Source organism: Pleurodeles waltl, chromosome 1_1, assembly GCF_031143425.1.
Source record: "Pleurodeles waltl isolate 20211129_DDA chromosome 1_1, aPleWal1.hap1.20221129, whole genome shotgun sequence".
Lineage (NCBI taxonomy): Eukaryota > Metazoa > Chordata > Amphibia > Caudata > Salamandridae > Pleurodeles > Pleurodeles waltl.
The window spans coordinates 178,700,100-178,721,709 of NC_090436.1; the positions used below are offsets into that span (position 1 = coordinate 178,700,100).

At 42.6% G+C, this 21,610-nt stretch overlaps 1 protein-coding gene across 12 annotated transcripts in view; it reads left to right on the forward strand.

Annotated features, from left to right (window-relative positions):
• Window positions 1-21,610, forward strand: part of NEDD4L (NEDD4 like E3 ubiquitin protein ligase) — a 945,521-nt gene that overhangs the window by 632,886 nt on the left and 291,025 nt on the right. For all 12 annotated transcript variants that reach the window (XM_069220149.1, XM_069220140.1, XM_069220132.1 and 9 more), the window contains one exon: window positions 63-165. In XM_069220149.1, the coding sequence (XP_069076250.1) occupies window positions 63-165 (103 nt within the window). The remainder of the gene's footprint in view (window positions 1-62; window positions 166-21,610) is intronic.

Below are 21,610 nucleotides of genomic sequence, written 5' to 3' on the forward strand. Positions count from 1 at the left end.
TACATAAAAATATTGAGCACCTGAGCGTAATACATTTTATAACGTTGTGTCTTCTTAAACAGCCACAAGTCACGTGTAAAAGGTTTCTTGAGGTTAAAGATGGCCTATATGCCAAAGAATGGTGGACAAGAGGAAGATATTGGTGATCAAAGAGAAGAATCTGAGGTATGATCTAGATGTTTTGGAAATGTGTTCATTTCCCTTAATTAAGATTAGCAGTTTCTGTAGAAAGAGTATAAACAAAGACATGCCTTTACCAGTTTGTAAATGCACCCTGTGAGCCTTTTAGCACACCTGTTTTGAGTAATAGTTTGTCTTTGTAGTATTACTTGCAGATAGTTTACATTTGTGAAAGAAGTGTACAGTGATGCTCAACCTTTTTCTGTTGTTGCAGTTAGGTGAGCTCTTTCTAAATTTGTTACTTGAAAGTTAGAGGTTGTATCAGTCAGTGTTGGGGGAGGGAGGGGGAAAGGGCTACATTGAACAATGGTCTCTGATGATGTTTGACAGTGGGAGGGGTAAATACCCTTCATGATTCATGTGAAACGTTCAGGAAACCCTGAACTACTCCAGGGTGCACCTTTTATTAAAACAAAAAAGTCCAGTAACTGCATTGTAGTGTGTACGCGTTACCTAAGTTAGATAAAATGGTGTAGGTTCCAAAGGGATACTCTTGAAATAAACTATACAGTAAACGTACTTTAAGTATGCCAAGCAAGGCTGGCCCTCCCCAGGTGTGAGAGAGTTCATCCTTGTGAGAAAAATGTTTAAAAATATTGCCAAAATGACATTTTACCATGCAGTTGCACAAAAAATAATAAAATGCTCTAGGTATTACAAGTAGTTGTGAAACTTAATGTAATTTGACATGACCTTTCATTTTCTGAAATGTATATTACTAAAAATCTACTTGAAAACATTGCAGAATATAAAATTAGTCACAAGTCATAATTGCAGGCCAAAAACAGTGAGGCAGACCAATTTTACAGGCTCATAAAGCAGAGTTAATGTTGCATATCATACAGGCTTATGACTCGGACAACAGCAATCATGTCACAAAAAGTCCATCACTATAGATGATGAAATGTTATCATCCTTCAGGAGATAACAGCAAGTGCATCTGGCACCAAATAACAAATATTAGCAGTAGTTCAGCATAAAGTGTCACTCAAATATCAGCTTAAAATATATTATGTTCATGTTGTCAGTTGTACTAATACATCATCATGTTGGTTTTTGGAAATATGTATACTTAGCAATCAAATAGAATGTTTTAATTTTGAGGATAAATAACTCAAATTTCCCCAAAGCAAAAGCATGCCATTTCTAAGAAAAAACATTTTGTTTCCCAGAATATCCATTGAGCATCATCACAAGCAAGGGATAAAAAACATTTCATGTATGAAACTTAAATACTTCTGTGTGACTCAAGTCCTGTCTGATGAGTGCAGGGCAGAATCCTTCTATTGATAGTACTCATGACAATTTACCACTTCTGCCTACTTAGTCATTTGCTTCATAGCCATCTTTTCCACTTTGAAACTAATGAAAGACAAATGTGTGCTGTGCCAGAAAGTCTTATGTACTAGAAACCTGCTTGAAACTCAATAGGAGTGATGGTGGATTTCAACTTCTTCTTGCAGAATGCACCCACAAACAGCTGTCCCTCTAACTTTTGCCACGTATTCTAAACTAATCAATCTAGACTTATTAGTCACATCTAGCACCAAGTTTTAAAGAACCTGTAGAGTTGAAGTCCATGCTTATGAGTCAACACATATATCCAATATCCAACTTCCTGTCTTCCATGTGTTTGCCAGAATCAAGATTGTGAATTTACATACTAGAGACAGTGTTTCCCCATCAGATGCAGCAGATGGATGGTTTTAGGGTTAGGTTTATCCTGCTGTAGCATATTCTTTCTCAGGACTTCTCTGACATGGTTGATTAATCGTTTGGCCCAGCATAAGGGTGCATCAATTTCACAATCGATCACATTAGAAGGGCAGCATAACCAATGTGGCCACACAAGGAAAACTGCAGTCTGAACAAAAGTACATGGGTGTGTTTTTAAGACTAAGGCTCAGAGTAACAGATGATTCTCAAGACAAGACTGTAAAGATAGAAACTAATGATAGGCTGTCCAATCCTCCTAAAGAAGTTCAAACAAACTAACATCAAAAAGACTAAACATTCAATCAGCCCCACATATGAAAAGTATAATTATGTTAAATATTTAGCTGTTAAGTCCTACAATTTAATAACCTGGGCAGGTAGTAATCCTGTGAATTAACAAATCCACATCTTAGGTGTGCTGGGTTAAGCGCATGTGGGCAAAAGGCAAAAACCTCAAAAAGGACAGAAAGAATTTGGAAAAAGGAAATCCTGGGAAACAGGTGACTAAGTTTGGCACAAAGTAAGTAAAAGGGCAAGATGTCAACACATCAGAAGTTCGATCAATAATCTTTTGCTGGGTCAGTGAAAAAATCTCTCAATCTCAGCAAGCCATCTCGGAGTCCAAAGGTTCAGCAACAAGGGTAGGATGGAGCCCACAGCTGCAGTGGGGTCTGGAGAGGGACTGTTCAAGAAAGGAGAGGAGAGAGAGGGAATTCCCACAAATCCAACTGGGAAACGGTATATTAAAGCTCCTAAGGCACGATGATTTGCCCATCCATCACTCCATATGACACAGAAGTTGTAATCGTCCAATGGAAATCTGTCATGCGACAGACTGCAACATCGTCAAAAGTTCTCATCACTGACATTTAGAAGACATCCCATCTCGGCTCATCCATGCAAATTTAAACAATTGTGTACTTAGTCTGTTTCACAGTTCCTGATTGTACTGTGCTCAAGGTTGGGATCCCAGTCTCACTATGTCTAAAGCAATAGAACATCTATTACCAAACTAACATTCTTATGAGAACGATGTCTGAAAGAAAAATACACATTAGCAAGAATGACTAAACATTTTCTGTTCAAACAGGAAAACAGGGACGTACAGGCCTCACTTTCGGCTAAGCAAAGTGAATTAAAATGGCATATTCAATTTATTCTAATAAGGCACATTTAACATTCAGAATTGTAAATTCAAAATTAATAAGCTTTGACAGTGTTCATGTTACAGTATATTTAAAACAAAATAACTGTTCACCCATTCATCTAGCTATGGCGCATAACTACAGATTTCGACTTTTGCATGTTACTTTTAAAATACTTATTTCATAAAATTGTTATTGTTTTAGTGCAAACAATTAACAGGATAAACTATTACATGGAAACAAATTAATGTGTAAACATAGTTTTAAGGCAATACCATCTGCCTTTTGACTAATGACCTACAATGAGTGCACATTAATATGGCTTTCAGTGTACCACTTTACAACAAAACTATCAATACTTTGATTAACAAAATGCATAGATTGTCATGTATAGATGATCACTGTGACATCAGGGACAGTACTAAACTTTCTGCTACATCAGTCCCCCTCTGATGGTGAATCAGGCCATCACATACATTTTAGTCTCATTTTCTATGAGACATCTCAATGTTTTAGAGACCATTCCAGGAAAGATCTTCTGGACTCTTCTAACTGCTTGATGTCATTGTAATATAGACATTGTCTAGGTTCCATCTCAAACTCCTCCCTTCTTTCCTCTCTGCTTGTTCTCATTTTTTTCAGCGTCTTGATCAACTTATAAAGACCAGCTGCAGCTGAGGCACACAGGTCTATTATCAATATAGGTCTCAAGATGGTTCCAATAAGTCCTTTCCCTAAGCTCCCAAACCACCTTAGAACTTCTGAAAAACCACTGCCTATTGCTTCCCTTGCACCTGTCGCTTCTAGCTCCTTCAGGTCCTTTTTGAATTCTGTTGTATTCGAACTATATTTTCTCAGCTCCTTACTGCTCTCAGGAAGTAAGTGCAGCACTTTTGAACTTGTACCATTTTACAAACTCTGCCTTCTTTTGCGAGAATGATGTCTAACGCAATATGGTTTTGTAAAACCATTGATCTTATGGCAACCATTTCTGTGTCTGCTAACAAGAAGGCACCTAATGTATCTGTAGAAAGCCTATCTACAATTGTTGACAATTTCTTTATCTTATGATCATTCAAGATCACACCAACTGATGTCTCAAAAAATATCACCTACAATCTTTGAAGCACTGGCACCTCTTTTAAATCATGTGTTTGATTTCTCATTCCAAACAGGACCAACAAAATTTTCCACATGATAAATCTTTGGAAAGACTACTCCTAGATCACATGCACCATACCAGCCTTTTGGCACCTTGTAATAGGTGTTTTTCCCACAAACGAAATAAACACCTGGTGTGGCAGGGTCTTGTCCAGCTAACATAAAAGTCTACATACTTTTAAACAAATACATGTCAAATTCACTAGTCCCTACAAACATTGTCAGTCTTTGATTGAGGTCTATTTTTTTAATACATCTTTATTGTCATTTATATTCTTTCAATATTCTCCCACACTTGGGATAAAAATGTGTACAAAACATGGGAAGCATATGACATGTAAAAAACTTGTTTCCCCAACAACGTACAGCCCTGAAACGCCACCCCTTCATCTAAATCCTAGCGGCTGGCCATCTGGATTTGTGAATTTAGCCAATCTGACACCGCTTTGGGATCCTCGCAGAGATGAGTCTTGCCGTTGAGCATAATCTTCAGCTTGGCTGGGAACATCAAAGAGTACTGGACGCCCTCATCTCTTAGCACTCTTTTCACTTCCATATATGAGGCCCACTTAGACTGTACTGCCACTGTGTAGGCTGGGAACAGAATCACTTAAACGTTGCCAATATTGTATGGGCTGTCTTCTCTGGCCCTTTGCAAGAGGGAGTCCAGATCTCTGAAGTGGAGAAGCTGTGCAACCACTGGGCGTGTTGGTCTGCTGGTGGCCGGCAGTCTAGCAGGCACTCTGTGTGCATGTTCAAGAGCAAAAATGCCGTCAGACGCCCAGGGGCACCCTCTGCTTTAAACCATTGTTCGAGACAGGCCACCATATTGTCTCTTTCGGTGTCCTCAGGATGTTCTACTATGTGAACATTATTCTGCCAATTACGTCCTTCAGCGTCTTCACCTCTGTGATCCAGTACGTGGACTGTGTCTGTCAATGCGCCGATCTGTCGCGTTAGATCCAAGTGTTCCAGACATACTTCCTCAAGTACAGACTCCACTTCCTTTGTTCTGTCCACGAGCCTATGGTGTTCAGCCCTCAATAGACCAAGGCCCACCAATACTGCAATAATGGCCTGCTGAAGTGCAGCTTTCGTGTCCGCAGTTGCAGCTAATGTTCTCTCAAATTGTGTTTGTAATGAGGGGACCGTATCTACTTGGTCCCCGACTTCTTCCTGTGTGGGGGTCTGGACCTAGGTGTCCCATTTGTGGGGCTCTGGCCTTCCCCAAGTTCTACACAACAAGATGTCAGGCTGATTGGGCTGCCCAGAGCAGCACAGATCAGGGAGCTGAGATAGATAAGCCCCACTACAACAATCTAGTTTCTTCCTCCCTCTCAACCCAGCCTTGGCCCACAGTGGAGTCTAGGTTGCCATCCAGTTGCACATGAATTTGTAAGGCAGTGTTCTCCACCCCCTGTGGCTATCGCGGGGGTCAAAGTGGCAATGTTGTGTCTGCCCTGCCTCAAATGTGCCCCTGGGGCTGCAGGCTCCTCTACAGCCCCCGTTCTTACTTGTGGGCCTCCACAGTGTCAGGGCAATTACTCACCAACTGTTTATAACCCAGTAGCGGGCTCCACAGGACCGTCGAACCAGTCGCAGTCTGCGCTGTCACCACTGTCTGCCCAATCTGGTATCCATGCGCCCACTGTAGTCAGGTGGCAGGCGCTAAGGGTCCTCCGGGCCGGTGGCCAGTGCCTAGCCACTGCGTGGCGGCTCCAAGCTGTGCACATCAACCTCAGGGTTCTGCCCAGGCCTGCAGTGCTTGCACTAAGGTTTCTCTAGGGTCTCCGGATTGCTCTCAGGAGCAGCATGCCTACAACTCACATCACAGATCAGCCTGGGTCCCATCAACGAGCCGGCGAAAACAGGCCTTCACACCTCTTGCTGCAGGGCAGGCAACACCTTTCTCTCCCTTCCGGCCGCTTCATCTGACGTCCACAGGCAGTTTTTATCTCAGCAGGCTGGAAGGGTCTCTCCCTGCGCTCGGTTCCTATGGGGACCAGGTAAGGCACCCTACACGAGCACTGCCAGGGGTGGCCACCAGTGTCCACTGCATGCTTCTGGGGGCCCCACCCACGATGAACAGTCGCTACGAGTAGGCCCTGGTGCCCCACCCACCGCACCAGGGCGCATTGCAGAAGCCTTGACTCCCTGCTCTCCAGTCTTTGTTGACCGGAGCACATAATTTCCCTACATGTTCCCAATCTAAGGCAAGGAATTCTTCACTTCCTGCTAATGAATGAGTTTTTTTTGCTTTCTCAGCCTGGTAGCACTATTCCTTTTTCTACTTTAGCTTTCACAACTCTTCTCCTGTCTTCAACTTGTCCAATATATTTTTTTTTACTGGGGAAAGAATACAGGTCATATTGTTTCTGTGGGGATAGACTGTACCAAATTTCAATTTAGGTTCAAGGAAATCTCCCACTGTTTTTCGCTTTCGCAATGCTGTTCAAAAGTTTCATGATTGGGACAATTGAGAAAGCAAGGTCATAGTTTAAGTAATAAAACTGATAATATTTCTGCTGATACAAAAATGTCAGCTACAAAAATGTCAGATAAGTGATCCCCTCACTGACTAATGAAGGCAACTGTGTGCACACATAACAATCTTTAACCTCCATGGAATTTATATACTCTTTTAGCACTTTGTAACAGACATTTGTGGACAAACCACCTTTGGATCCATCTGCATGTAGCTCTTTCTCATCCAGTAAAGATTTTTGATTTGCCATTGGGATTGCAAAATTCGAGCATCTGTTGGTTTAATCTTATCTAATTCACTGGAGGCGGATAAACCCAATCTAATGAGCAATTGTATGATCATTGACTGTCACAACTAACACTCCTAAACATATGTAGATAAGCTTATTCTTTTTATTTCCAGTGGACTCCATGCGTTCTCTAATTTCAGACTAAGAATAAGCATAAAAATATTTAAAACATTTAAATTAAAAAAAAATGCAAATGTGGCTGCAGAACATCAACTGTCTATTTCAGTCTTTCTCGATTTTGGAGCAAAGCAAATATTAATAAAAATATTTATCTCTTTGCAAAAGTTCAGTTTAATTCACAAGAATGTCCTTGATCTTCTAGAAAGTTCATCAAGTGTTTCTCTAGCAAATGTTTGAAAAGCTTCTAATAAAAGCTCAAATGTATCTAATAAAAGCACAGCTCGTAGTAACTAATAATCACTTCCGAGAAATAATGTCTTTGTTCATAAAGCGGTAATGAGATTTCAGAGTTCAGCTCCACCGCAGTCACAAACTCAGAATGTTGAACTGGTTTCATATTGTTAAAGCAAAAGGTTGTAAATTCCTTTTCCTATTAATTTGCTGAAAAATATGTCCGTTTAGGTGCTGAGTATTTTCAAATGGGTGCTCTCCTTTTTGAGCTCCAATCTATTCAACTCTCAGCGTCACTGTCACTTTGACTCCTCAGTTTCTTCAACAGTCTTTGGGGGCACTTGTACAGCTGGCATAGTTTGCTCACTCGGCCAGTTCTTCGGGCACAACTTTTCTTGTTAGAGCATCTGGTCCTTTGTCAGCTTCTGAGCTTTCATGAGTCAACTGATTCTGTCTCGACCCTTCTATACCAACCGCTGTTATCAACTCGCTCAGACCCTCCTCAGACCGCAATTGTGCAGCATCAGCCAGTTGTCCAGTCCCAATAGCTTGACTAACCTGATCCCTCCCACTCACTGTAACCTTCTTTTCAGTGACAGGTGCTCTATTATCTAGGGGACCTGGAACTTTGCAAGTGTGGCTAGCCTGCACCCAGTTAGGGAGACCAGCACACTTCACAGCTGTCTTAATGACCACACTACCTGGTCGGGCCCCTTCCAGCGCAGTTCCAAGCAGAAATTTCTCACATGCTTCTTAACCATGACCTAGTTGCCTGGACACAGGTCGCGGCAGAACTCCTGCTGCAGTTGTACTGTAGCTTCTTCAACCTGATGAGAGACAGAAAGGGCCATGTCAGCTATGCCTTTGCAAGAATCCAGTACCAAATCATCTGTAATATTGACAAGTGCATTCGCAGGCACAGTTGGCATCCTCATGGCTCTCCCCATGATGCTTTCATGAGGCGACTAACCAGCCTTTCTGTCTGGAGTACTGCACATACTCATCAAAAAGAGGCAGTGCGTCTGGCCATTTCAAAGTGGTGGGTGCCCATACTTTTGCCAGTCTGGAATTCAGAGTTTTATTAACTTCTTCCACCAATCTGCAATGTAGCCTTTGCTCAACTTGTAATGCCACATCTAGTAAACTTAAGACCTCACTGTTGAAGTGTGTCCCTCGGTATGACTCTAAGGAAGTTGGGAATCGAAAGTGTGGAATCAACTCTCTTAGCAGCATCTTTGCTACTGTGAGTGAACTTTTAGCAAAGCTATGTTGTAAGTATAGGACTACATTTTCTACTAGGATCATTCAACACGTTTCAATTTTGGATTAAAATAATTCAAATAGATTTGAAAAATCAGTGCACTATGGGACACCTTTGTGGGATGCTGTAGTGTATCTTACACAGAAGAGAAACAAAAAATTGCAACTTCACCAGCTCCCTTAAAACCAGGCCAGAGCATTTCTTGATCAGAGTGTGATGGGAGTTCTGTTAATTTGATAGGTGATCTTTGGAATGGACCTTTTCTTTGCTGCATAGGGCCCTGTAGAAAGTCACATTGGGTCTGTACATGTATGTATAATTCTGATGTATTTCTATAGATTGTTGGGGCATGACATTTTATGCAATATGCTGTTAAGACCTTATGAATTTTATTGAGTCTTCATTCTGTGTTGTCAGTAACACCTCTCTGCTGTTTTCTTCGGTCCTTGGTTGCTCCTAATCCCTACTGATGTTATTGCAGTAGGTTCAGTTCCTCATTATATCATTCACAATTGCTGGCAGTCATCCTTTCTAGAATTGTTGCTTCGTTGGAAGTTGCGTAACGGTTATGTTTATTTGCCAACACAAACATAGCGTGGTAGTACTTAAAAAGCAGCTCAGATTGTTTCACCAGTGTGTCCCTGTGTTAGGGCTGCCTTCAGTAAGGATAACATGGCATTATGCTGATGTAGTACGTCTTTCATTTTGGTTTTGTCAGTCTTGATTTAGCTGTAAATTGCTGTACTTTACAGTGAGGTAATCCCCTATCATTCAACGAGTTTCCACACTTGAGTTGTCACTACTGCAATCTCATAACCTATTAAACCTCACCAGAGGTGCTTGCCTTTGTTACAAGGTACTGGCTTTTATTGTTGCTAATGAAATCAAATGTTAAAAAAGGGTAAATGGGCACCTGTTCCTCAAGGTAGCAGCTCCAGCTGCACAGCACCTGCCCCTGAAGCCGAAAATGTAAAGCCATAAAGACAGATTGGCACAGATGTTTGCTTTCAGTAAGGCCCATAGCATTGTGGCTGGTGCAGTTGTTGCATCTTACATTTTCAGTCTTTATTTAGCTGATTAGTTTTCACAGAGTTTATGCCCTTTCATTTCATCAGCACAGTTCAGTATTCACAAGCTGAATGACTGTCGATCACCATAACCATAGACTGTCCAGAATGATCATTACCCTAGTAAATGTAGGATTTTTTTGGACTTTATTAGTGTTGGCAAAAGGTGCATGCATAATGACACATCAAATGATTTTATATCAACTTGCTTGGGCTTTACCATATTGGTCCATTGATTTTGTTTGTTTGGCCAGCCTTTCTGGTTATCTAGTTGCTTTATCACGTTGTCTAGTCTTGGAATCTATAGATTCCAGCTGCCTTTCTTTCTTTTAATAAGCTTTAGATATCTTGTTGAGCCTATGTTCTCTCCTTCTCCTCTCATTTCATGTTTCCTCAGACGCTTCTGGGAACCAGAGGACTTCTTGGCTTTAAAGTTTAGTCTGGGCTGTTTTGCATCTGTTTCACTCTTCCCTGTCAGAATCTACCCTGAGACTACACCGCCAGGCTGCCACAGCAGTTAATAAAGTATTGACCGTTTCACAATTAGATGCAGTGCTGTAGGGCACGCTGATGGTTTGTAATTCTGTGCTGGGTCGCCAGGTTTATGCGACTAGCAATGTTCCAGTGGTAATGTTAATGTGCAGGCCCATCATTGACTTTATTTGCATGTAAGGGTTCTTTGGGGCCTCGGTTTTCCTCCAGTGTCTAGTCCGCGTGTCTGACACCTCATGCAACACATGCTAGCAGTGTGAGTTAACAGCACTTTGTTCCTCTGCATTGTATGCAAGGTGGGCATCCCTCCTGATGTCAGCACTCAGCCTCTCCCAGCTAGACCATGAGTCAGGCAGCCAGGGCTGGAGGTCTTCTAGTCCCTCCCAGGCACGCAGTGCAGGCTCCAACAGTCCCAAGTCCCTACAGATCTTTTGCTGCTCTCCACACGGGACAGAAGTCCCCGCATGTCTTTCGGAGAGGCCCAGCACCGTTTCTTATCCAGTTGTTCTCCGTCCAGCATCCACTTTACACATGCCACACTAGTTAGTTAGGGGCCTCCGGGGCTTATCGAAGCCTCAAGGGCATGCAGCTTTTCCTTCTGCCCAATTCAGTGTGTAACGAAACATGAGGAGGCCCTCCTGCAAAGAACATTGACGGGGCCCCCTCCGGACTCACTCAGTTCAGGTGCTGTGTTGAGGGGACCTCCTGGAGCCCCCCCTCTGCACCACGGTGGCTGTGAGTGGGGGGGGGGGAGCCTGTGTTACGCCACTGACCCAATTGCAGAGGTCTGCCAGTCAACTCAAAGTCAGACTTATTGATTGATTACTAAAAATCATACAATGATAAGAACACTGTGCATTTGAGACAAAAATAAATTAAAGCAGGTGGTAATTGCATCTAAAATTATGTGGACATTACGCACCACAGTTTGACCTATGGGTACCTCATCATTCAAGGCATTCTGTTGATATTCAAATAAAAACCAATAACTTCCAAGATCATTAAAATTTATGACGACAGAAAAATGTGTAATAAGATAGAGGAAGAAGCTAGCAGCTATGTATACAATAAAGTGCATTAGTTTAGCAGCACAGAGCTACGACTACCAGAATTAATTAAAAGCCAAACCCTCGCTGGATGGTGATATAGTAGCAGAAAGTTTCAAATCTACCAAACCTGATGAATCGTAACACTCTCACTGGATCGAGAGGATAAAATTGGTTTTAAATTTTCTCGAAACTAAATAACTGAGAAGGACTTCTGAGCATGTGTGAAATATTGAACGGTAAAAGCTTCAGTATCTTAACGTGTTATTAGAACATTGGAATGCTGGGGGCTCCATTGAAAACAATGGAATGCTGCGGGCTTTTACTGGCCGGTAAAAGCCCGCAGCGCCAACATTCCAATGTTCGCTTTGTTCACAGCAACAGCTGTGAACAAAGCCTCGGGCTCCGTGAACATTTTTTTTTTTAATAGAACATTCTGCCCTGAGTGGCAGAATGTTCTAATAGCCTTAGAACCCTGCCGTAGGGGGCTCTACTGGCTATTAAAGACCCTCTCCCTTGTTAAATGCCCTCGCCTTCGGCTCGGGCATTTAACGCGGGGCGCGGGGCGCGGGGCGCGGGGCGCGGGGCGCGGGGCGCGGGCCTTTAATAGCCGGTAGAGCCCGCTACGGTGGGTTCTAAGGCTATAATCAATGTGATAGGAGGCAATGATGTACATGTTTGTTTAGTCTTGAGTTTTGAAGTGTGGTAATTGCCATCTCTAAAAATGTTATTAGCTTGCCCAATAGCTCTAAGTCAGTGCTCTTCAGACAAGCAGACACTGCTGCCTCCAGAGTCTAAATTCCTAGCAGGTTAAAGCATGGGCGCAGAAGCCATCTTCTGAGATTAATTGCAAACCGATATAAACAGATAATGTGATTGAGACTCAACGTACTGGCCACATCCACGACAACGCATACAAGGGTGGGAGGATCACCAAGATGAAGTCATTTTTTAAAGCTGTAAGTAGGAACCTAAAGTACCCACGATGATGGTTTCATGTGCAAGCCGAGGTAAAGCTGAGAAATGGGACTCTGGAAAGACGATAGAAGCAAGTGAGCTCTGTCCAGTTTTTGAACGACTTGATGTTTTTATTTTATGAACTCTAGCTGTATGATTTACTTGCAATTTAAACTGGCCATACTCTGTCTTGCTGTCCCAATGTTCACTTAGCTGCAGTTCTTGTAGAAAAGTATTCGTTTAGGATGCCATTGTCTGTGTGAAGTTCGAAATTGTCTTGCTGCTCTTTCCAGATACATTCTTTCAAAGAATAAGAAAACAGACATTCTGAAGTTTTCCAGTCCTTCAAGTTCCGCCACAGAGTGCTCCGATTAACTTTATCGAAAGCCATATTGTAGTCCAGGAAATAGACATAGAATGGTGACTTCTGGGCAGTTGCTTTGCCAACATTACAATGCTGATGATATTATTCAGGGTTTCATTGCTTTTTGTAAACCCTATCTGACAGAAAGGTAACACTTTAAGCAAATTAATTCAAGATTGTAAGTATGCCAGTAATAATTTAGCAAACACTTTAGTTTCAGAGCCTAGCAGCTCTATAGTTCTGTAGTTCTCAGGTTTGTCAGTTGAGCAGCTTTTATGTATGGGATGGAGAATTGATCCCCACCAGTTCTCTGGAATTGTTTTTGAGCTGAAAACATAGTTGAAGAGTTCAAATACGGTACATTCTGGTATGGCAGCGAGAAACCGTTGATAGGTTCATAGCCATTCCTAGGGTATCGGATATGTTGCTTTTGAGTGTATCTGTGGACTATACTGAAATTGTTGTGTGATTAAATCGGCCACTGCCTTTGATTGAATAGGCTATTGTTTGAGCTGTAATTTTCCTTCTTAAAGAGTCTTAAGTTTTCTTTTCTTTTTCCTTGAGAGTGTTAGCTGCTCTTTGACTCTGATCTGTTGTCGTTTACAAGATCAGAAGATCAGAAGATTCCAACGGTCGTTCGGAGGGAGGCCCCTACTATCATCATTATTTAGAAGATCTTCCTGAGAGCACTCTTAATGTGACGGATGCTTTAATGTGTTCCTTAGTGCACACTCCTTAATCCCAAGGACATTGGCATTCTTTCTTGTGCTAGAGAAAGATCCAGTTTGACTAATTTTAGGGCTAGTGGCAGTGATCTCGGGAATTGTTACTGCGGTTATTTGATTTTGTTCAGCTGGGCGCAATTCAGCAGGGACACGCTTCCTGATATCTTTCTATATTCAGCCAAGCTGTTATCATTGTAGGTAGTATGCTAGGTAGTGTTACTCATTTTTTTATGATGGCTGCACAAAAACTGGGAGTGCCGGATGACCCAGATTTTTTGCTTTTTTGGGCCTTCAGAAGGCGGAGTAGACCATTAGCTGTCTATTTATTCAGCGAGTCTGTGATCAGAGACAGAAGAGCTGTCAACGATTTCAACAATACCAATAATGGATCAGTCTTCTTCTACATCCCAGATTTACCACCTTGTGTACTTTGTGCTCCTGGGGAGCAAGGTGGTTTTGTTGATACTGGATAGGACCTACATTCTTTTTCTCTGAGCTGGGATAGTGGTCTGTCAGTTTTGGGACCTTTAGAATCCTGTATGTCCGGTTCCTTATTTTCACTGACCCTGGAACAGGGACTAGTCATGATCCTCACAATGAAATATCAGGTCATGCACTTTGAGATCTCAGTTCATTCCTGGTGGAAGTCCAACTTAATTCCTCTTGTGTCATCTTAATTTGTCTTCATTTAGTCTCATTTTAAAAGGGTATCCCTGCCCAGGTGAAGCTGAGGAAGGAGAAATGACTTGGTCTAGCTCCTGTGATTTAGTTCACAATTAAATACCAACCCATTGATGGACCTTACTGGCTGACACGGACCTAGGGCACAGGCTGCTGTCGGTGTAGAGATTAACCATATGTGTTTCTGCCGTAACTCTGTGACGGTTGGAGTTATTGTGGAAGGCAACCCCTCCCTCAAACTGCGTTTGGTGCCTGATGTAAGAGTTAGCCGTTAGCCACTTAATGTCCGTACAGGTCTGGCAGATTTCCTGCTTCTCACCTAATGGGGGAGTGGTATGTGGCTTTACTGAAGGGGTCTGAGCCATTGTCTTCCAAAATACAAAAGGAGTATCTGCTGATTACCTAAACATATTCCCTGGCCCCAAACCCCCTCCATATCCTTATCCGAGGACTCTCAACATGGACACAATCGTCACTGTTTTCTTGCTAAGAACTTGAGACATCAACTCTGCAGATGTCTTGGTACCAACTAAACCTTAAATGGGTGAGAAGCTACGCTTTTCGATGGAATATGTATCTAAAACTTCACTTTCCCCTTCGCTATAGCATTTACTGCCATTAGACAATGATGACATTGTATGGTTATCCTCTTGCTGGTGGACTCCCTGAGCTTTTGCAATAACCTTTAAGCATCTCCTTTCCTCCTTTTCCCTTAGTTGAGGTCAGGCCGGATTTGAGTAGCCGTGTTCTGACTCTGGTCTGTCCCATAATTAATGTTGGCAGTTTGAAGTTGGTAGTAGTATCTGTAGCTGCACTCAGTTGCATGCAAGATTTTGAACAATTGGTACTAACGATAATGATGATTCAACCATCGGATTAAACTTTTTCCACATTTAACTGTCAACTTGTCAATCCCCACTTTCAAAGCAGAATATGTGTGAAATACACAGATATAGTTTGAGTATTCTTCGGGGGGAAGGGAGAGGTCAATCGGCATGCAGATTTCATACGCGAGATCGTAGTGTTAGAGAATACAACAGAGGACCAGTAGTAGACTGATTAGGGCCACTGGCAGGAGAAGGGGAAAAGCAGCAGTAGAGCAGAGCAGGGGCAGCTCTCACAGGTCGGTGGATCTGTGGTTCACGACATACGCATTCACGGTGAGCCTGTCTCGTTTTCGGCAGTGACAGCAGCAATGGCGGCCCTATGTGTAACATAAACCTGCTTACTTGCTTTGCCCTGCCTTACCCGCCTTGTCTCACGGCCTCTTGATGTCCTCCTCTGCCTCCAGGACAAACACCTCTGCCTCTGGCTCCAGCTTTGTTCTGGATTATTCCAGCTTGCCAGCCCTCTGCTCGCTAATCACCGTCCTATTGTGGTTTGCTAGCCTGCTCAGCTTGCGCAGCTGCTCATACGTTCTCTACACACTCCTCTGTTCTCTCTGCAGCACTGCTAGGAGCGCTCCTTGCAGCAGGAATCCCATGCACCCTCGTGGAGGGTGTTCAAAAAGCAGCAAAGACTGAGCACAGTAGGTCAGCCAGTCCGGGTCAAGAGCATCATCTAGATTGGCTTGGAGCATTATTTTTTACATTGCATCAATGGGCATTTCAGGCAGACGTAGTTGATGGTTTTTTTGTTCTGGGCGGGAAAGCGTTTTGAAATCATAGCCATCTTGGATGTTGTGCTCTTGCGCTGCCCAGACTTCTTTATGTATGACTTTGTGACTTTCCATTTTCAAAAGTAGTGGTAACAAGTTGAAAGTTTCAGTCCAGTTTCAGGGTTCATAGAGCTTTACTTGCCATGTCTTATATAGTAGAAAATGGTGCAATTTGTTACTTGTACTCTCCATGACTCAGAGTCCAGGTGTGCGTTGTTATAATCCTTGAACGAGTTCAGCCCCTGCATCAAAGACATGACCCTTTAACTATAAGACCTTTCTTCTTGCTTCATAAATATTTCTAATTAGTTATTGAATAGTGAGTACCTTTTAGATATATTGCCGTTCTCCCTCTGTTATGTATGGTTCTCTTTGTACCCCCAGGTGTTTTAACTAACCAGCATGTGCTGGGTCTCAAGGAAAATCAAAGGCCAAGGAAGGGGAATACAGGGCCTGTGAGGAGGAGGACTTGGTAGAGCAATAATGAAGATTACAGGTAAGTAATCATGCCTTTATTACCTCAACCATATTCGTTATCACAGTCTTTGCAAACCGAGGTTTCACTGATGCACAATTAGAATACAACCACAGAAAACAATCAACAGGCAAATGCAAGACACTAAGAGTAGGTTAAAGTTCCAAAGAGGTGGTTTATCCAACCTGGCAGAAAGAGTTGAGTGCACTGAACAATGTCATCTTTACCGAGCCAGAACTTGGGAGAAAGCTGTTCCTAATCATTGAGGGGATGTGCTCCAACTATTGGAAATAGGTGCAACTTCACAAATCCCCTGATTAGCCACAGAATCCGCTAGCAGTGCAGTCACTGTTAAGAGTTTCACTGAAGAGAAAACTGGTGAGACCATTGAAAAATTTCAAAATAGAACGAGTACTGAAGAATGAATGAATAGTAGACAATCCCCTACTGAAGGATTGCATGCAGATAAACATGTTAGCAGGACTATCAGCTAGCAGTGTCAGAGGTCAACTTTGTTGACTACTGAAAGGTGTAAATGAAAGAAAGTAATTGGCAGTTAATACTAACCATTTCTAAGACGATAAAAAAAAAAAAATCAAAGTGGCTTCCTTACTTGCCTGTTGTGGCCCTGCAAAATCCACACTGTGAAAGAACAGCACACACCTAGTTTTACTGTATAGAGTAAGTCTAATAGAGGGAAAGGAGGTTCATTGGAGAGGAAGGGAATAGCATCGGGACCTGGGATAGTCCAGAATTTTGGAAGATATATTATATTCCAAGTGCAGCAGGCTAGCTTCATCCTAGGAAATTAAGACCACAGGAAAGAATTTGAAAATCCCACAGTGTTATTCGAGAAAGGGCCTGAGAAATAGCTTCCTGACATAGAATTCTGCCATGGATGGTTTCCTTGCAAAGGATGCTGAATCGACCATTTACATGAGTTCAACTTTTTCTTTTTAACAAATCACTCTCTCCTCAGTTTGTGGCTTTAGAGTATAGCAAGCATGAAAAACTGTTTCAATGGAACTCCCTTGATTTTCTTGAAAGAATGAAGACTTAGAAGGCCTCATTGGGATTCTCCTTACGGATACCTGATTCATAGACCAGTGCTCCAGTTCACAGTGGCTCTGGTAGCACTCTGCCTTACTTGACTGAAATTCATATATTCAACTGGTGTCTACAGAAATCATAGAACATTACACATCTCTGTGGCTGAACCTTAGCAAGTAACTGAAATAAGGATAATCCCAAGAAGGAGACACTGGTAATCATAGGGAAGACACACATGCAGCATATTGTCCACATATCTGAGTTGTTTTGGCATAAACTTCAAGTAACCACAGCCCTTTTTAAAGCCATGCCCATGAAATACACATCTTAAGGCCATTGGAACCCTCCCAGTGCCAATGCAATTAATCACTAGTTGAAGCCTAGGTAGGAAAAAAAATCATATCCCTCACCTATTTGTGCTTGCTGGGGCAAATACAGAAGACATTGAAAGAGTGGTTGTGTTATTTTGGTTAGTAATCGTATTCCAGAGATCCATGCAGCTTCACTAAAGAGAAATGTGTTGCTTCCTAGTGCTTGCTGCCAGAGAAGCGAAGTAAATAAAGAACAGAGCACATATGATCACAAAGGGACAGCACCCATCCACACTCAAGTGGAGACATTTTAATTAGTCCACATGACTTTACTGAAGTAAGTGCATAATCCCAGTGGTGGGGCATTAACCCACAAACCATGTCACTGGCATGTTGCAGAAATAATATATCATTACATTAGCAAGTTACAGCTGGGCTGACCTCAGAAGCAATGAACTTGTTGAACGATCTCATTGGTAGCTGAATCTAATATGCATTGGGGAAACTGAAGCAACCAGCCAGAGGGATCACTTACCAGAAACCTAAAAATGAATAAAAATGCCTAGACCATTCCTAAAGCACATACCCATTGACTCAAAACCGTAAGAACATGAGTTTAAATTGTTGGTGACCTGCTTGTAAGAGACTAATCTATGAGCTTAAGACATAAAAATCATATGTTCAGTGATTTGTGGTCCTCACTGTTGGGCACCATTCCACAAAATATTTGCACTCTCACCCACATAAAGGTTGGTATGGGCTAATTTACCAGAGGCCTGCACAGGAGACACTGGGGTTAGGCAGTGATCCCAACTTGGAGTTTTGAAGTAAGGCACCACTGCACTGGGTCCGCCTCAACCTGCTGCCACAGCTCATTTTCTGTTGCCATCAGAGGTGAAAGGCAAGGGATAGAAAGCCAACAGTTCTTTCTTGGGTGGAGAAAGTACAGTCTTTTCGAACATGACCCCTTCTGCCAACAGAAAGGATGAATGTCTATTAGGCTGGATAACTCCCGCAACTCCCTGTGTGGTGGCTAAAGCACAGTCATGAGGCCAGATGTGTAGCTCATTGCTGGCCCCTTACCAATTTGGCACAAGAGAAATTCAAAGTTTGGAAATAACTGGTGAACCAATTTTTTCTGATTCTGAGGAGCATAATTACTAGTCTTCTGGTGGACACTGGAAAATAGAATTTGCGCTTTGCGTTCCAGAGATAGAGTATATGCTATCCAATTGCACCTCTTTTTGATGTATGCTTCTTCCCACATATTCCTCACCGTATGAATATGGTGCCAGCTAGATTAGATCTGGAAGGAATCTGGAGCAATACGTCCACAACCCTACTACACAACTCCATTCACAGCATATCTGCCCAGGAAGTGTGACATCGGCCTGTGTATGATGGCCCTTGCTTGATGGTGTTATTTGCTTTTTCCATCCTTTACCAACATGTCTCTGGAGCTCTGTTTCACTATTCTCTTAATTCCTCAAATACTGCCTCCTAAAGTCTTAGGGTTGAAACCCTCTTGACAGTGTCCCAAGTAGATGCCCCTTTCGGATCACCACAACATATGCATGTAGTGCCTGGGGGCCTGAGCATGATCTCTCGATGTATAGTTTTTGTACCTCTATTAACCCATGGGCCATGAGGAGTGAGAAGTCAAGCTGTTTTTGACTTAGGCATGTAAGGAAATCATTCAGGGAGTCAGTGACACAATTTCTGATGCTGGCATCTTCCACCTCTTTATTGGAGCCAATCCCATTTCTTAAGAAACTTTGACCAGTGATTGCAGCGCCATCCACCAGTCAGTCCGAAGTTGATTTTATTTATTTTTTCTCAGAAGGTTATGTCCTCAAGTTTGCTCCCCTCTTTATTCTCATTCAAACTCCAAATCGTGGGCCAATATCCTTAAGGCCCAGTGACATTGTCAGCTCCTCAGCAATACAGTAAGGCTCTGCCTTCACAGGCTCTTGCCTCGGTGCTGCTAAGTTACAGGGAGGATTAATTTCAGTATCACTTCTGATCTCATCTTTGAAGCTGCTATTACAGTGGTATTTGGCGCTGCCTCAGCCCTCGATCCTGGAGGAAGTCCTTTGGGTGTCTAAGAAGAAGGTAAAACTTTATTTTGAGAGCCAACAATTGGCTAACACACTACCCAGGGCCCAGGGGGTCTCTCATATGGAAGAACTCCTCGACTCTGATGCACATGCACTTGAGTTTACCTAAGCTGAATTTTGCGGTATGGAGGAAAATTATTTGAAGCCCAATAACATCCTCCCTCCTATCATGCACATGCTGGGCTTTTATTAGTACCTTCAGAGTTACATTGGTCTGGACATCTCTCTGTAAGTTGATGGTCCCTATCCTTCGGACCCTCATTCTGAGGAAGTTTGTTTTTTCACAGCTGTTGTGTCTAAAGCCGCAGAGTCACTTGAGTTGCCCATTCCATTTGTGAAGCCCAAATCCAACATTCTCATTGAAATGTGTCTTTGGCAACTCAAACTCTTCTTTCTTTCAACAAGGCTCTGTTGGAACTGATACTGGCTGCCAGGGAAAAAACACTTTAAGCCCTTCCGTACAAAGGAAGGCAGATCAGTCATTACCATAGACCCATGGCCTACTATCCAAAATTCTTGTTGACTAATCCTTAGCCGGGGAGCTTGGTGTTTCAAGCTTCTTCAGCACAATTGAATTCAACGCTTTTCCAAAAGCAGTGTTGGACCATAATTCCAAATCCCTTTACTCCTTGGGGCAGAGAGAATTTACTTGAGGCAGTGTGGTATTGGGTCCAGTGGCACCAGTCCTCCAGGCATTGCTTCCTGAACCCATACTGCTCTCTATATCTCCCCATCATGCTCCCCGACTGGGTCAGATGGTAATGCTCCCCACCCTTTGCTGCTGTATGTAGAAGACCTCCTAAATAGTTGACTCACTTGCTATGACGAGAGGTATGCTCTCGAGGACATCCATGATCTTCTTTGGTGCACAGGTTAGTTTGCTGACCGTACATGCTTCAAAGTTTAGTTTTCTGTACCAGCCTTAGAAGAAGCAAATCTGTGAACATAAAGAGGACATTGTCTCCTTTTCATTCTCCTCCATGTTTCTTTGTTCTTGTGGATTTAACAGTATTGCCAGACCTCTTATACATACCAACTCAAGATGGCTGACACTCAGTTAAGGATATACAATAATGACCGATCGGGGATGGCTGATTTACTTTACCTCTGATATTACTTCCTGTTTTTATCATATAGAAGGAACCCGGCGTATAAATAGGATACTTGCACATCATTCAAAATCGTTCTCTTGCTGTCTTTTTTTGTTGTTGTTGTTACGTGTGCATCAATTTTTCTGCAGCAAGATGCTTGTCAGACTTATGAAATCCAGTACGTCTATTACTGGCTCTTTTTGCTACCCTGATTCTGGATAGGTTTGGTGTCTTAACATTTTCTGCTTTCTCATCCTTGCAATTATGCATTTTAAGAGTCTCTAGGAGTTTTGCCGTTGTGGTTTGTTCATCCTTTTGGGACTACTTCTTGAGGATGTTGGTCACCTTTTCAATTCTGGCTGTCAAGGTGACACTTTCTGGAAGGGGACGCCCCTCTTCAAGCAAATGAGAAAAACTGCTTCATCCAACCCTTGACATCTGACTCTATAGCATCACTTCCTTTGTCTGGAGGAAGAGCACCTTCCCCCGCTTCCTACTCATTTGCAATACTATGTATCGGTGCTTTGCAGCTGCAGTTGAGGTTGAGTTCTCAGTCGCATGATACCTATTAAAGTCTCCCTTAAGGAACAAAACCTAGAATAAACAAGCATTTGTAATGCAGTGGGTCTTGCGTTTGACTGAGTTGGAGCTGTTAACGTGAGCGTGAAGGAGAGAGACAAAAGGAAAAAGAAGTTTGCTCACAGTCAAATGTAGCAGCAGTTGTGCAATTATCCATGTAACAGGGTCGACTCCAAGGAGGTAACCAAACTGCCCCAAGGAGGGACAAACATAAAGCATTTACCAATGATAACAAAGAATTGTTAGAAATGAAGGCTTTCTTTGCAAAGCCGCTGATTTGTATAGAACACAAAGCATTTACCCATGATAAAGAATTTTTGAAATGCAAGCCCACGAACGAGTGATAGTGATGAGCGTGAGGTGGCCGTGGTTAAAAGCCCACAAATAGATTACAACACGTCAGAGTGCTT